The sequence below is a fragment of the Lepisosteus oculatus genome, chromosome 4, assembly GCF_040954835.1.
Source record: "Lepisosteus oculatus isolate fLepOcu1 chromosome 4, fLepOcu1.hap2, whole genome shotgun sequence".
Lineage (NCBI taxonomy): Eukaryota > Metazoa > Chordata > Actinopteri > Semionotiformes > Lepisosteidae > Lepisosteus > Lepisosteus oculatus.
In genome coordinates this window covers 34,830,982-34,849,442 of record NC_090699.1, presented here as the reverse complement: position 1 = coordinate 34,849,442, position 18,461 = coordinate 34,830,982, and the positions used below count along the sequence as shown (strand labels likewise).

At 33.9% G+C, this 18,461-nt stretch overlaps 2 protein-coding genes across 2 annotated transcripts in view; one reads left to right on the top strand and one right to left on the bottom strand.

The window, feature by feature from the left end:
* Positions 1–18,461, bottom strand: part of LOC102699018 (catenin alpha-3) — a 545,540-nt gene that overhangs the window by 245,730 nt on the left and 281,349 nt on the right. The window lies entirely within an intron of this gene.
* LOC102695265 (leucine-rich repeat transmembrane neuronal protein 3) overlaps positions 8,482–18,461 on the top strand; it is a 100,781-nt gene continuing 90,801 nt past the window's right edge. The window contains exons 1-2 of the mRNA XM_015347588.2: positions 8,482–9,002; positions 9,536–11,070. Coding sequence (XP_015203074.2) covers positions 8,999–9,002; positions 9,536–11,070 — 1,539 coding nt within the window. The 5' untranslated portion in view covers positions 8,482–8,998. The remainder of the gene's footprint in view (positions 9,003–9,535; positions 11,071–18,461) is intronic.

Genomic DNA, 18,461 nt, shown 5'->3' with positions numbered 1-18,461 from the left:
CTGTGCTTTATCATCAAATCAAAAACCTTACATGCAATAAGGCATGATCAAACTCACTTGCAAGTCTTATTGAGGTTGAGGGGAAATCCAATACATTTTACAGTGCAGGAAATGGACAAATTTTCATATAGTAGAGCATAATATATATACAGTATATACACTGTATATGATATATTTAATGTAAAGAAAATTACACAAAGCACTCATAAAATTAATTGTTTAGTTAAAATAGCTATATAAATCCCCATACCATATATGTAAATGGACATACTGTATATAGTATGAATGGAACTATGGGGATCACCTTCTCATAGGAAGAGGTATTGGATAGGTTTCATTCAGCTGTGTGTCACATCCTTCCAATAATGCAACCCTTCATGGACACAAATTGTGGTTACACTATCACCCCACTTGTATCTATATCAAAATTCAATGCTTCATGGCACACCGAGACTTCCATATAAACAGTTAAAAATAATTTCAAACAGTAAATGCTTCTCTTCTACAAATCACCTACAGTAGGATATTTGTATATTCACTGGATTAACATATTGTTCATAATTAAAGTGTCAGAGAATACATTTACAATCTTGCAACTGCTAAGCCTGTCAGTAAATGTAGTCAGACCACTGTGTAACCTTAAGGGACACTTTCCAAGGGAAAAATATTTTCCCTTTACAGAACCTTTGTTGTTTATGTGCATCCACTACATGCTATCCAATTAAAGGTTTCTGTAAAAATCTATAATGTATTACTGGGATAAGATAGCAAAAGGTAACTGAAACAGTATTTCCATTCATCAACAACAAATTACCACTGTTTCGTACAGTACAGCAGGCTATTAGGATTATTTCACACAAGAGCTAAACGTTCTATAGAACAAAGGAAAGAAAGGTAAAGAGTTAGTTGCTTAAACACTATTATGTTTTATATTTCAAGTTTGAAAAAAGACAACTGCATTCACTAATAGAGATTTGTAAACTGTACATACAGTATAAGAATATTTGTTTCAATTGCAGGTGACATGAAAACAACTTTGGGGATTGTTTAGAAAAACAGACATTTAATTTTTCAAAGGGTATAAACACATTAATGCATTAAACTACTCACTTTTGTACCTCTTTCATAAACCACTGTGATAACAAGGTAGTCATGCTGAACTGGCATGATAAAAGTGCTAAACAATTACAGAAAAGTAAGCAAGCAACCAAGTAAAGTGACTATGCAAATTAAAGCATCCAAATCTGTCAACAGGATTAACCTAAGTGCGCTGTAGAAATGGATTGTGGAATTCAAGTTGGAATGAAAATATCAAAGAAAGGAAAAATATCCAAACATACGCCACTAAAGAACTTATTATTTCAAGACAGAAGCGAGATGGAGGAGACAGATAAACTACCTGCAGCATTTGTAAATAAGAAAAAACACATTTACAATTGGCAATTTTTTCATGACTTGAAAGATGTGAATGAAATGCATATTAATATCAGGCACCATGTAAACATACAAGCTAACAGTTTTTTTGAAGTAACATGAAATTACATCTATTTTCACTTTTGTTGATATGTAAACATGAGACGTATTGAAAATAAAGGTGCAAAAAAGTACATTCCCACACGTCACAGTAGTTCAGTGGCTCACCCAGATCATGATCAGAGGCAGACATGTTGTCCAGTTACACAGCTGTTTCACTGTCCAGCAAAATGGATAGGTGTAAATTTGTACTACGAACATTTCATGTCAACGGAGCCCTGGGTTTAATTATTGGGGTGATATCTGTGTGGAGTTTGTACATTTGCATGGATTTCCTTTGGGTGCTCCAGTTTCATCCCACAGTCCAAAGACATATGTTTATTGCCTTCTGAGAAAATTGTCTCTGGTGTAAGTGTGTGTGTGTTTGTGTCTATGTATGCCCTGCAAAGGACTAGTGCACTTTCCAGGGTGTATAATACCTTGCACATATCACTTACTTGGATAGACTTTCTCTCCCCAACTCTCTACTGGTTAAAGTGGTTAAGAAATGGATAGATGGACTCACTAATTTGTTGTGTAGTAAAGGCACGCAAAAAATGTTTATTTAAATATTTAATAAGATAAATAATATTTAAGAATATAACAAAGGCTTCAAATTAAATAATGCCATCTAGTACAGTTTGTTACTAGTTACAAATTGATCCAAAAATCGAATCCAGAGAAGTCAGAGCATAAGCTTTAACACGATGGTTTGGTTTTGTGTATAAAACTGCCAGTAAATGGTCAGAAGAGAAAAGAAAATCCTTTTTTTTTTCAATGTCATGAAATGTAAGAAAAATAGAAACTGATAAGAGAGAGAGAATTATCAGAAAGGCTTTTTTTACCATATAAAAGATTCATCTGGACATAAAAAATTGTAGCTGGGTATAGTTTACCCAGAAACATTGGGGATCATTGGGGATCACCTCTACAACTGAAATAGAAACTACAGTATAAACGTTGGGTGATATATTGCAAAAAACATGAGACTTAAGTATAAAGTAAACAGGAAATCTAATTAAAATTATAGAATATTAAAATTTTTAGCAATCGTGCAAAACCTCAAGAATGCTTAAACAATAATGGATCAATATTGTTAAACAGTATCACTGAAAGCATACTGTTGTAGAAATGTTCTAGAAAAATTGGTCAAAAGCTTATCCCATAATTCAATCCAGTAATGATAAACTAGTAGAAAAATACAGGGCAATTCTGCAAACATGGGAACTATGCAATTCCACAATACTGGCCTCTTTATTTCTTTTTTTTTTTGGCTGAAGTTTTTTGGTTGTTGACGCTTTTCTTCTGCTATATTCAGAAAAGAGTTTGTCTGAAGTATTGAACTTGAGTCCACGAAAATCAAGTTCTCCACAAAAGCAACTGAAAACAGCCTAAGCTTTCTTAGTCAAGCTAAGAAAGGATCAGAAATTAAAAATGGTCTTAATTTACATTACCTCACTATAGAAACAATAGGAACATTAATTAATTCAGCATTGTCAAACACAATTATTGTGGTGAATTGACCCAAGCCCAGTTTGGCAGAGAGGACGGTGGCAGAGAATAAGCAAAAAGCAAGTTTGCAGCTTCACAAAAGGCAGAGGGTTTATTGCCCTTTTAGTTAAAGAGGTGTGCTGGTCACCAGGGAGAGAGAGAGAGATTGCAGACTGAGAGAAGGGGGGAGCTCAGTTTGCCATAGATTGCCATGTGTGCCAAGAGAGCCAGTGTTAAGAGCCTCCCCTTATAGGTTACAGTGGGGGAGGGGAAGCTGCTCCACTGAAAGTGAAGGGGCAATGGCACAATCCATAACATAGCTAGGGGTGCAGAACACTTCATGATCATGTCATATAAAAACCCACTAATTATGTGTAAATATCCGCAAATATATTTAAACAACAGAAAACTTTTCCTATTGAAAATCAGCTGAATACATGGCATTTTTCCTTCTGATAAAAGCCATTTACCATTATTGTTGTTTTTATGAATCACTTTTAAGTTATGCAAAGATGGAAGAATTGTGCTCCTATGTAGACAAAGACAGCCATCTAACCTATACTTCTTTTCTTAGTAAAACTTATTATGAAGCATGCCAGACATAGAAGTTGCTTCAGGTTTGCAAATCTTAAGCAGCTCTGAAAAAGTTTTAAAACTATAATGATTGATTCATTCAAGCAGCTGAAAATTTACATTTTAGAAGTGTGAGTTGCTTACAAAAATATATTATTGATAACTGTATATATTAAATTGCTTCTGCCATCCAATTCAGTTTGAATATGATGATTTGGAAATCAGGTATATTAGATTGTTTACTTTTGCACTTTACAGTAGGTGCATGTACTGTAGAACATGCATGGTGTAGTGTAGTAACATGATTCCATTTCTCTACAGACATGCACACACTGTGGTGCATTTTGACATCTTTAAGTGCAGTAAAGAAATCAATCATCACGAAGCGATACAACAATAAAGGGTATGGACATTTTTTAAGTTGCCTTTAACTGTGTACTATGGCTTCAAGATTAAACTTTTTTATTCCCTCCTTGACTTCACATACCAGAATGAGTTATGCGAAGGCAGCAATGTGATGACTTTGCTTGTTAATGTAGTGGCCCTCCCAGGTTTTTACTGGATTCACACTGGAATGTGCTTTAAGCATGTTTACACTGGGAAATAGTCCTGTGCCGGAATTTATCTTCAAGATCCATTTCAAAATATATTAATTGGTGAACTGTACTGTACAGTATACAGTAAGCTACAAAAATATGTGAGAATACTTCCCCATGACCACTTGTTCTATCACATTTGTGCTGGTGTAAATGCACCTATTGTTTGTTTTAAGTGACTCTGAGGATTTGCAATAAAAATTACCACTTGCAACTTTTCTTGGGGAAAACCTAAAATATCACTGAATTGAAAAAGATTTTTAAGACACACAAAATTAAAACCATAGAATCCATTGAAGATTAAAAAAGTATGCAAAGAAACAATAATTCTATGGGCACTTTTGACTGGGAAGCATGCAGTGTTACTGTATATACCACACGGCAAAAAACTGAAAATCAACTGTACTGTTGATACATTTCTTTGGAACTAAAATCAAGAGGAACCACCTTACATTAGTTTACAGTAAATATTGATGGCAACAGTGCTGGCTTGGATGCTGTAGTACTGTTGACAGTTCTAGGAGGCATTATCATCATAACCATATTATACAGGAAGAAAATAATGAATTACAGATTTTACATGCTTAAAAGACAAATAACTAGGACCAGGACTTCTCAAACTACAATCTCTCCAATCCATTTCATTGCTGTACCTTAGTGCAAATACTACCTTAGTTTTGTAATTGAAATTTATAACACAAGAAAGAATCCAGCTCCAGTCCAATCTATCACACTGTTAACTACACTAATAGCACGCTTTAACAACCAGTAAGGCATCAATCCCTTTGGTGGGGTTGCCTTGTCCTCTTGGCCAGACTGTAACTCCTAAAAACAGGCAAACAATGTCAAAAGATTTCATATAATTATCAATTATAATTATGTATTTATTGTAATTGTAATACTGCATTTATCCATGTACTGTATATTGAATATAAATCTTCTCCTTTGCTTTGTTTATCATGTTACTTAAAAAAACTTAAACTCTTTAATATGCAACAAGTAGATATACAGTATACAAAATTTAAAGTCTTGGTTTTATTGGATAAATTAATTCTCCCATTCTTGGATATAAGAGAATATTCCTTTGAAACATCAACTCACAACAAAACTCAGTGCCTTGCTCAAGTAGACCCTTTCAAAGTTTGCAGATTGTGTTAATTTAAAGCTTAATAGTCATGACACTTTGAAGTAGTAATTAATATTTGTTACACAAAGAACCTATTCTACACATTCAAATACAAAAAATGATTAATATGAAAGGAAATGTCACAGTTACATAAGTATTCAAACCCTTTACTCTAGCAAACTTAATTTAGGTGAACAAAATTTTCTTAGTAAAATTGCCTCTTTTTGCATGCAATAATGTTTCAGATGATTTCAAAATAAATACAGTTGTTTAGTGAATTTTAAGCAATGATACAACCATGAAGACCAAGGAGCTCCCCAAACAACTCAGGGGTAAAAATATACTGTACTGTACACTATAAAGACAGAGATCAATAGATCAGACTGAAAAGGGGGGTATAAACAACTCAAAGACCCTTAATAACATTCTGAATATGGTGAAGTCCATCATTAAGAAATGGAAGGCACCAAGACACAGTCAGGATCACGCTGTCTCCCAAACTGAGCAGTCGGGCCAAGGAAACTAGTTAGTGATGCCACCATGGGGTCAACTCCAAATTTAAGAGTTACTGAGCCTGAGATTTGAAATAAACTATAAAGTATAAATAATGCTATGCATCATAATGTAATTTCACAAAATTGAACCCTAAGAAGGTTCTGAATACTTTTGCAAAACACTGCATACTCCTGCACTGACTTCTTAAGACATTGAAGATTTATCAGTATTTGTTGACCTGATAAGCTGTCCATTTTGTAGCTCATTTGAGAATATCATCCATGCTTTTCAAAGTTGAGTTTTATCCCTATTAAACCTTCCTAGAGGTCACTGGGTAAAATGGAAAAAAGATGATGTGATACTGCACACTCTTATGATCATGATCAAACTCCTTGATTAGGATCATACTTCACAATTCTTAGTCATGCTTTGCAACTCATTATGTTCTCAACCATATTACGGAGTGCTACCCATACTTCATATTTCATACCCATACTTCATAGATTCATATTTCTTTTAAAATTCTCATGTACTTTTAATAATATTTTACTAGAATTAGTGATGGTATTTTCATGTTTGGCTCCTTCTTTTCAGCAGTTATTTGATTGCCTGCATTTCTTTTTTAAACATATACAGTATAACCCATGTAAAACATGTTGACTGTACATATATTCTTTGGATACAACATGGAAACATATGTCAGTAACTTAAGGGTTAAACATTAGTTTAAGAATCAAAGCATGAAATATAGATCACTTGATCATAGAAAAGCATAACATAAAAAAAATATATTTTGTCTCCCATGAGTGTCTGTCATTTCTGGTCTGCTTCTAAATCGGAGACCAGGAATAAGCAATGGAAAAGTGATTTATTTATGGCATCATTTAAGGCTTGAATTTAAAGAGCTCAGCTTGTCCATGCCAGCCGCCTTGTTGTCAAATAACTAAACAGCATAAATATACCGACTGCCACTATTAAATTTAAAGTGCTCTATGTAGCTTTGGGAATACTTTGTTCTTACTTCAGAAGGCTGATGTCTTCTATGTCTGTGGTGAGTAGATTTCACTGCATTTCACATGTTGAGAAATATTCAGAAAGCTAGCACATCGGAAAGAGTGCATTACACAACATGTTTAATCATCTTAAGGATAAAAATATGCACAAATGAGATAAATAAATCTAAATGAACGAAAATTAATTTTGGTTGGTAGGACATCACAAAACTGCTCTCATTTGTTGTTGTTTTTTCAAAGTACTGCACAGTATGTACTGTATATATTCGTATTTATGTAATGTACAGGTATGAGGAGTCCATATGAGTCCAAATGATGTACCGTATGTGCATATTCTCTTTTAACACAAGGTATAAAAATGTCAGGTGAGTGAACATAAAAGTTCATGAGGCTTAATTGAAAATTGTTTTTATTTAGAGCAAATTAGGACACGTTATGAGAGAATGTCCCAAAAAAATAGAAAACCATTATAGGTGTCCTGTTTAAGTATCCAATTACAAACTAAGGTCACATTCTATGAGATAAACTATTTTATATTGCAATAAACGTCTCAGGAGTCAGACACAGTACACTGTTCATTTCCACATGACGGACATTAATTAATGTTTTCTCCCAGAGTTAATTCAATGGAAATGCACTGAAAGTATGTCTTTGACTTACTATACATGTACTGTACGACAGAGTTGCCATATTAAAATCAATGGTTGTGACAAAGATGATACTTTACAGCTTTAATGATACAGTGATAAGAACAAAATGGAACAGCTAAACTATATATATATCCTTCTGTGGTAGCCTGGCCTTGTGTTTTAATTTACATTCTTTAATTTCTAATCCTAAAGTCATAAAACTCCCCAACAAACTTGTTAACTTTGTCACTCTTGCTTTTCTGAAGCAGCAGATATATCCAATATATAAACATGATTTCAAGTATTTAAAACACATTTCATACTGGCCATTTTGTTCATGACTTCAAAAAAAAAACTTTAAAATGTTTACTATGTTTGGCATTCAATCACAGTTGATTGCAAGCTATACAGTATAACTACAGGTTGAAGGGGGAATTTGTCAGCAGGGTTCAGGCAAGGAAACAAGTAAAGGTTAATTCCATGCAAAAGGGTAAAGAGAAGAATTGTTCTGTGTTTAAAATGTCTTCATCAGTTCAGTTTTAATTACATGCTTTATTTGTTCTAATATGATCTGAAACTATATGAAAATCCTATTTTATTACAAATTTGAAACAAAAATTACAAAAACATAAACATACTGAAATCATACTATTGTTTCATATTCACACTTTAGGGATATGTTATTTACATTTAAAGTGAATCTAAGTAGACAGAATCATTGGAATTACCTCTGCTAATCAAATGATTAAACACACAATCTCATTTTTTAAGCATGTTTTCTTAACATACCTGATGGTGTATGTAGCACATCCCTGTGTAATTGGTTACTTTCCATGAAAAAACAATGAAACTAGTTCATATTCTGAAAGTTGTATTTAGCCTCCCAGATTAATCTTTCATATATCCCAGCAGAAATCATGTTCATTAGCAAGATAAAGAAAAGGACAGGATGAGTTCTGTGAACATGCTTGTATTATCCTTCACCACTGGGGGCAGCTTGACTCAAGATTGCATTCCACTGAAACCAGAGCAACAGTCTAGCAAGCTATCAGAATGAGAGAGAGTGCTGGAGTGAGCATCGTTTCCCATTCACTGCTGCGGATCTGCTTTTGTGTACACATTTCTCTGCTTCCTCAGAAAATCAGATGCTACTATGGGAACTTCTGTGCAGTGGGGTACTGGGCACAAACAAAGAGAACTGAATGCTGGCTAAGGAAAGTTGTTTAGAAATGCTGGGGAGAGAACATGTTCTGTCGTTACCCCTACTGCTGGTACTGCTGTTTCCTAAATATAAAAATGAGATACTGCAATGTCCACGAAGTGCAAATTACCTAGTTGAAGTTTAACCCTTTGCAAGTGCTGCTTTTTTTCTGCTTTTGTTTTCAAGTTTGCCTGACAAGGGGGAGTAATGTTCCAAAAATTGTCTGCATCCTTTAGGTTGCAGTTCTTATATCTGGGTGTCAGTGTACATTGACTTTCAGCAGTGCCACTGACACTATCATACTTGTGGCACAGTGAACAAAGAACAAAAAAGCTAGGAACAAATTCTACAGAAGTCAAAGGATGGGTGAGTACAATTACATACTATCTTCTCAGCTTTAAATAAAATTAATGTAAAAATGCCAACAAAAATTGTGGATTTTAAATGTGGATTTTATAGCCATGTACTTTCTATTGGTAGTACATGAATCCTAATCATTTTTAAAATATAATAATTAAGGTGATGTAATAAATACTAAATTCTGTTTAGTATTCATAAAACAAAAACAATACACTCTATAAACACTGTTATGTTAAAATTAATTTTAAAAAATACTTTTTTAATTAATTGAATACATTTGAGTAATTAGAATTTTACTAAATGAAAGCACCATAATAGGTCCTACAGAGAATAAACAATTTCATGTGGTTTTAAATTATTGCTACAAATTAACAAATATTCTACTAACAAGATTTACAATTGTACTTAATTATATGTACACATCTTCTGTTTGACTGTTTGTTTAATACTAATTTCAAGAGATAATTGTAATGGAAAGATGAAAAACCTTTGTAAACTGATAATGCATTGAGATGACATTTTTATTTTCTGTATTGTAGGTTTCAGTGCTATCAGGCTACTAAGCAGATCAGCTGCAGTACTAGTGATAGCTCCTACTGTACTACTGACAATGCTTTCCTCAGCTGAACGTGGATGCCCTAAGGGCTGTAGGTGTGAAGGCAAAATGATCTACTGTGAATCACAAAAACTGCTAGAAATTCCCCAAGGGATTTCAGGAGGCTGCTTGGGTCTCTCACTACGTTACAACAGCCTGCAAAGCCTCAAATACAATCAGTTCAAAGGACTGAACCAGCTTACTTGGTTGTATCTGGATCATAATCACATCAGCAATATAGATGAAAATGCTTTCAATGGCATACGAAGATTGAAAGAGCTGATACTGAGCTCCAATAAAATCAAACAGTTGCTAAATAACACATTCCGACCAGTGACTAACCTACGTAACTTGGATATCTCCTATAATCAGTTATCTTCACTTGGCACAGAACAATTCAGAGGCTTAAGGAAACTACAGAGCTTGCACCTGCGATCCAATAATCTCCGAAATATCCCAGTTCGGATATTCCAGGACTGTCGCAACCTGGAATTCTTGGACATGGGTTATAACCGCATACGAAGTTTGGCAAGGAATGTTTTTGCTGGCTTAATTCGTCTAAAGGAACTACATCTGGAACATAATCAGTTTGGAAAGCTTAACCTAGCTCTATTTCCACGTCTTGTAAGTCTGCAATTTCTCTACCTTCAGTGGAATAAGATCAGTGTCATTGGTCAAACTATGTCCTGGACTTGGAGCTCTTTACAAAAGCTTGACTTGTCTGGCAATGAGATTGAAGCATTTAGTGGACCAAGTGTTTTCCAATGTGTTCCCAATTTGCAAACCCTCAATCTGGATTCTAACAAGCTCACATTTATTGGACAGGAAATTGTGGATTCCTGGATTTCTCTTAGTACCATAAGTCTGACGGGGAATATATGGGAATGTAGCCAAAACATCTGTTCCCTTGTAAACTGGTTGAAAAGTTTTCGAGGGTGGAGGGAGAATACCATTATCTGTGCCAGTCCAAAGGAACTGCAGGGGGTGAATGTGATGGAGGCAGTGAAAAATTACAGCATATGCAGCAAAAGTACCTTTGAGAAATTGGATACAAGAGTTCCAGTCAATCCTTCTTTGAAGCCTACCCCCAGCAGGCCAAAACAGGAGACCAAACATGAGATTCCTTTTCTGCCTACCCCAAGCATACCAGAATCAAGCACTGATGCTGACCATGACACAGAGCACATCTCCTTTCACAAAATCATTGCAGGGAGTGTAGCACTCTTCCTTTCTGTACTTGTGATTCTGTTAGTGATTTATGTCTCTTGGAAGCGTTATCCTGCTAGCATGAAGCAACTGCAACAGAAGTCTCTGATGAGAAGGCGCAGAAAAAAGAAAAGGCAGTCACTAAAGCAAATGACTCCCACTACACAGGAATACTATGTTGATTATAAGCCTACGAATACTGAAACCAGTGAGATGCTGCTGAATGGAACAGGACCCTGCACATTTAGCAAAACAGGCTCCAGGGAATGCGAGGTATGAGCCTTTATTATAAAACTGATTTTTTTTAAGTGGAAAATACTGTAGTTTTTAATTCTGGTTTACAAGATTTATTTACAAGAAATATTATGTCTTCTGTCCAGCTTAGTGTGTCTGCAACATGCATTGGTAATGCCAGTCACTTGTGTAAGCCATAATCAACTCATTAAAGAATCCATCCATGTCAGCCTAACACTGGTTTTAGTGGATAATACAATGCACATTGTACTGATTTTTAAAATATCTGATCACACTGCTGATTTTTAACTTTTTAAATCATCCTTTCCACATCCCTATGATTTAATTCTAACATTATTAAGTTCTATATGGCACAGCATACTGTAAGGTTTGTCATACAACATTTAAAAAGCCACAAAGATTGATCAGATAATTTACCGCTCTACAGATTAATACTGCTTTGACTATAAAACACAAACTTGAAAAAGCATCAAGGTAAAATACTATTAAGTTGACATATTCAGCTTTCCATCTAATATCTCTTGTTAGAAGTGCTGATGCAGCAGTTTGCTCCTCATGAATGTATAATGAATTTTTTTCAACGAGGATAACAACCTCTTTTGATGATAAGTAATTTTCTAGAGGTTAAAAAAAAATCCAAGTGCTTGCATTTCATTACTGTTGGTGACTGAACACTAACTTTTACATGTGTGCATCTGCACAGATTCTGTATTTTATATAAACAGACACATAAGGTATATAGTATACAGTATGTCTTAAATACAGAAATGTGCCTTTAATAATTCACAACTAGTTCTACCATCTTGTAAAACTGTCTTCTCTATTCAGAGTGAAAGAGAAATGAAATGGAAAACTGAATGAGGTCCTGTGAATTTGCACTTAAAATACAGTACAGTAGCTTGATTAAATAAGAGCCAATGGATTATCTTTTTTTTTTGTTAAAAGTGGCAAATGACATCTGTGGCAAAAAAAGTTGATATTTCTTCCCTAAATCCCCTAAAGCATCAACCCTTTGCTTTTGGTTCTGATAAACTTCTCGTGACATTAGGAATGCCAGTGAAAATACAAAATCTGAAGTTCTCTTTGGCTATCCCACTAACACACAATGCTAGCTGGACTGACATTGTCTTATTTAAATGATCATCACCCAATCAGTATGTGAACGTCACACTAATGGCCTACTAGAGCAATATTCAAAAATATGAAAAAAACAACCTTAGAACTGCATTTTATCACTTATGAATCACATTATATTCTTTATACATTTTTCTCTTTTTAACAGACTCTATAAAAAACAGGATTATGTTCTGGAGATGAGATTAGAGTTTAATCAATACCACATTTTATGATTTAATGAAATGGCTTAATATATTACATTATATAATACATTTATAGGTCTTATTTACTTTGGTTATTTTTTGACCGAAGAGCATCTGTACTGTACAGTATCATTTAAAGCACAAATCATTAAATCAGTTTGTGTATTCTTCTGTAGTTTCCCTCCAGCAAAGACTTTAAAAATCTAAATTTATATATATATACTAAAGAAACATCACCTCAGAGTGATGGATGTGGAGTTGAAGCTCAGTAAATTATACCCACGTATAAAGAGTAACTGATATATCCTTCCATTTTCCTTTTTAGTGACATATTTGAAACATATTTTTATTGTTCAATCAATTATTTGACATTACCAGAATTACTTAAACTATTTATAGATACAATGTTAAAGTAGCCTTCTCCTTATACACAGCACTGTATTCTTATCTTTTGATGTCATTCATCACAGTACATCTCTAATGCAGTTAAAACATTCTGGATCTTTTGAATTTACAGATGAGACAGTTTCATTTTGGAGGATTGGGTACTAAAAAAAGAAGCTCAGCTCAAAGAATAAAGCCTCTTCCAACTAGTATCACACAATAATAATAATGTTTGTGCTAGGCTGATATCACAAAGCCTTCAGTAAAATGGATACATTTTAATAGATTTCTAAGTGAGTCTTTGAAGCTATTGTGTGCAACATACTGTATATATATATATCATGTACAGTATACCACAGTAAAAGAAAATTAAAAGGGAAGCAAAGAAAAGAACTCAGAATAGAACTAACTGTCTAAAGGGTAAAATCTCCATGTGGTTAATGTTTCTGGAGCCGACGTTCTTTTCTTCGGGAAATCTTTCTTTTAACTGACCCTTTTGCTGCTACTGAGAGGAAGGTTGAAATTTTGGAGGGGGAAAAGGGGGATGGGGTGAGTGAAGAATAAATCCTTTGCCGAGGTATTTTAAAGGATTGGACCTACTGTAGATTACTGCATCATTACACTTGACTTGGTAAAAAAAAAACAAACACTAAGAACTAACGAGACATCAACAGGATTTGAGGAGAGTGGAAACATTAAAAGATGCCGACTGAAAAGAACACATATGGTGGCTTAAGAGGTTATCTAATCATGTAACTTATTTCATAAATATGATGCCCATACTCACCAAGTGCATTTTAACAATAAATGTGTAGTATTAGGATAGATTATGCTTATCTCTAAAAGGTTATCATATAAACCAATATACTTTAGACCATACGAAGGCAGCATATCTTGATTGATATGGTAATCCCATCTCACAGCCCTCTCACATATGAATAGTTTGCAGAACGATCTTTCAAAACAGAAACTGCATAATTCTGAATGTAGGATAATCTTTTTCGAAGAAAAAATCTCCACAACATTGTTAAATTGATAAAAATGGAAATACTATAAAACAATGAATTTGGTCCCAATATTATGGCGCAGAAATTTAACAAAATGCTATTAACATTTTTATGTGATTCTAGTTTTATAAATTCTAATTCATGCTGTGCAAAACAGTGAGTGCCACTTGATTCCCTGTGCTGTATTATTTTCCTGTTTGATCAGTCCAATGACTGCAAATTGTTGTTCGAGCAATGTAGAGCAACGGTGAAAAAATCCCTGCAGTGAAGGTCTAAAACGAATGTGATAAATGCACTTAAAAGAAGCATGCTCCAAAGTCAGATTGTCAATATATAGGAACATCTTTTTGGCACTATTTGAAAAGTCTATTGCAAAAATTAGGGCTGTTTCAAATGGACTTTTTGCAAAAAAAAATATAACAGACCGGAAGAATGGCTTATTTTTTTTCAATAACATGTACAGTACTTTTCCAAGACTGAACTGCATAAACAGTTTACTAGAAAAGCTTGTTAATGTATTTGTAGACAGAATTGTGGGCTGTAGAAATGGTGAACACTCCCTCCCCATTATTCTCTTGAAAATGATCCAAGGTCTGTGCAAATCACCAAACAATCTTGAGAAGTTACAAGCCAACGATCAAGCCTTTACAAGGTAACATGAAAAACTAGTTATATTAGGTAACCAAACAAACATTTTTAACAATGCCAATAATAATAGATACAATTAAGTGATAAATTATTCAATAAATAATGCATCTATTTAATTGTGTTTAAAAATGACCCAATTGTTCAGAGATTGATAATAAAAAGCTGATTTTTACAGTTACTCATATAAGAATAAAGCTTTAACTTGGTTGGATCTGCTTGGGGGCATTTGACCTTAAAGCTAAGTTCTGCGTGCTAAAAGAAAATAAATGTGTCCATCCAGTTGTATGTACATGTATTACACTTCTTTGTGATTCCACTCAGGGAATTCCTGATCATTGTTGGTGGACCAATACTTATCATGCTTGCTGGCAACTATTACAGCTAAGATCTACAAAAGGAAAGAAGTGTGTTTCTGTCTTTTTCACAGTTCCATTTGTTAACTTACCAGCTACAGTATGTGTATTGTACTTCACTGCAGTGTTGCCAAAAACACTCTTGACAAGGATGTTTTTGTTTACCTGCATACTATACTTATAATTTTTCCAAATTGGGTTTTATGTCCATTTATATACAGGTATGTGAAATACAGCTTCCACAAAAAGGAGTTTGTAAAAGGATCTCAATTTTAGAACATGGATGGTTTATGTTTAATAAGGACCAATATGTCATACTATGGGAAGACAGAATGAATAATAAAGCCAACCTCCAACTGGCACAAACTACAGTAGTGTCAGCTAGAAGAACTATTGGCTAAAAGGCATGTGAAAATTAATAGTACTCATATACAAAGTAGCTTCATGAAGTTTTGGTGAATAATTAAAAAGGACAAATGAGAGAAGATGAGTTTGCCTGCAATATTGTTGATATTTTACAGGGTATTCAACTTCCAACTGGAAATTTTCATTTTGGTACAGGGTATAGCCTTGATGACTGGCTATGTCTGGATCTATTGTAGGATTTTAAATATTTGGCTGGCATATACTGTACTTGTGTTTTTCAAATAAATTATTTAATTGAAAGCTACTGGCAAGATAATATCAGAAAGTTTATTTGCCAAACATAGTTATACAAGGGCATTTGAGAGCTCAAATTCAGTTTTAAGGTAAGAAAGTGTTGAACAGCTATTGTACTAATCTTCAAATGTGTTTTTTGTTAATATACAGAAGGATGTACAGTATAGGACAGGGAACAACAGCTTATCATGATGCATAGACTTTCCAGAAAGGTTCTTGGTGCAAAAAATGCCAGAAACTAGAATTGAGTGAACAATTTAAGTAAACTAAATAAATTATTCATTTCTTACGCTTTTTAAATGAAATGCTTGTAAACATAATCAATGGCTTCAGGGATGCTTTGCATTCCTAATGCTAAATGTAGTGTAAGTCAATATATAAACATCAGAAAAATATTATGAAATAGAAAATTTTGTTGATTCTTCTCATCTTTTCCCATCTGGGACAAATAAGCATACTGAGTTATTGCTTTAAAACAAGTAACAGAAAAATAGTGTATCCTTCGCAACACTTGCTTAATGTATTCTGGTAATGATTAATGGAAGTGACTCCTAAAAAACAAATCACTCTGAAATACGCAGAGCAGTTGTTGAACCCAGAAGACGGTGATCATAATTTAAAATCCACTGATGCTGGAAACATATTTTAAAGAACAATATCAAGTCTGTATTTTTACAGTATGCATTAATGCACACAGCAAGGTACTGACTGTGTCCCTTATTATTGTAAGCATAGTGAACTGTTAGAAGTTTTTTTTTGACCTAGCAAGCTTCTTTTCTAATTAGGACTGGCATTCAAAAGCACTCCCTGGACAAGCTTGAATTAGCATCAGACTCAGAAACTTTATAATACTCTACTGCATTTTGCACAAACCCTAAAGATACACTGTGCTTTTTCATTAACCTTTCTTCTAGTTACTGACATTATGGCTACCTGTACATGAAGTGGCATTTGAATTAGTATAGATAATTGTGTAAATTAATTACAGGCCTTAACTTATAAAAATACCACAGTGTAAACTACAGTACATGCAGGAAACAGGTGTATGTAAAGGAAATCTGAACAGCTGTCATCAGTCTCTCTCTCTCTTGTTGCCTTATAGCACTGCTTGTCAGTCTTGTTCTAAGCAGCATCTTAGCATGCCTTCTATAAAGGTGTACTTGAGAGACATTGATTTCAGTTTGGGAGTTAAGTCAACCCTTGTAGACGGGTTCATAATTGTATTGAGTGGGGACTTTTCATATTTATTCATGTTTGGGCTGTACTGTTATTATGGAGGTTGAATAAATAAGAAATATTTCATATGAACATGCTGTTGTTCATGTCAATCACAATTCAATTCCAGAATGTCAATTTGAATGGAAAATGACACCTTTGCCAGCATATATCACTGTTCAGCAGTTTATACGAATATAATCACTCAATGAGGCAAAAAGGGCTACTTCAGCCATAAATGAAAAAGAGCATTTCAATGCTAACATTTGTAGAAGTGACAGATACAGATAAAAAAGTAGCTAAATATAGAACACATTCCTATCACTGCTATTTAATGCAGATTTCTTACATTGAGAAAGAAGCGTCCATACCTCTACTTCACTGGTCCACGTTTTCCAGTCCTTTATTTCTCAACTTGTATACTGGACATTACAAAATACTAAATCATGGACAAGGGTTATTATATTTATATAAACTGAATAGTGAGAAAAAATGTATAATATAAAGTCAGATGAAAGCATCTACTTAGCATCATATCTGGAATCAGAACAAGAAAGTGGTGAAATAAGATTTTTTTTAAAGAAAAAAATTATTTCTTTGATATTGCAAATAAATATTTACTGGATTAACTCCAATGTACGACGGTCAAGGTAAAATAGGTTTTGAAGAATCAAAGCAGGGTCAAAAACAACCTTTCTTTCTTGTGATCTTAATATTTCAAATTTCTCAAAGGGAAAAAAGAAATAGCACTGTCTCATGGTTCTCCCAGACCTTTGAATATTGAAATTAAGATTTGAGTAAGCCATTAATTAATACTCAAAGGAGTGGTAAGCTTCTTGAACTGAAGAATAGCTCCATGAACTTCTAATGATTTCCCAATTTGGAAAGAAGTCTTTATAAATTAGATCATTTGGGGTGGATAGACCAATGCTTCTAAAATCGCTGGTATTATACCTTATTGATTTCTAGAAGTTGCAGGCTTCACTAGGATACGTGGGCTAAAAATGGATAAATCAGGGGTTTCAAGCAAAGCTTTTAACAAACACTGCCAGTTTTCAACATATCCAATGTTTGTAATTTCCTTTTTCATAATTTTTGCAACTAAAAATCCTTAAACATGCCTATTTAGGAAAAGTAATTATTGCTCATCATGCATACCAGCAAAGTGCATTCAATTAAGCTGTGCTGCCCAATCCTGGTCCTGAAGAGTGAATGTATCTGGAGGTTTTCTTTGTGTCCTAATTACAAGTAGTACCTGAAGGGCTGGGAGAATCTGGAGATTAATCCAAATCAGACAGAAACTGATTTGATCTGTTTTAGTTCCATAACAGCTGAATTAGAATTAAAACTTGTAGGCATACCGATTCTCCAGGACCAGGACTGGACAACCCTGCACTAAACTCATGGTTTTGACTTACATTAATGAAAATGATGTCACATGAAAACACAACAATCTTTCTCTGTATAAGCAAAGTGAATAGAGTACATCTGGGAACATCTATAGTAAACACATAAATCAATGCATGTCAAACTAGCAGTTTTCAATCATAGCTCTTATTTCAAACAGCTCTGATGAAGCACTTTAATCTATATAATTGGTTTTGTACAGTACTCAGTAGTAAAATTGACAAAAGAAAAACAGCAGCATTTTTTTTCTGAAATGCTTTCCTGGAAGAACAGCCCCTGTTAAGCATTTATCCAAACACTAGCTATTCATAACCAAAAAATATTTTCCAGCAGCAACACAATATTCATTATCTATTTACAAAAAAAATCAGACTTCACCATAATACTATTCCAAACCTTTGTTTTAAATTATATGT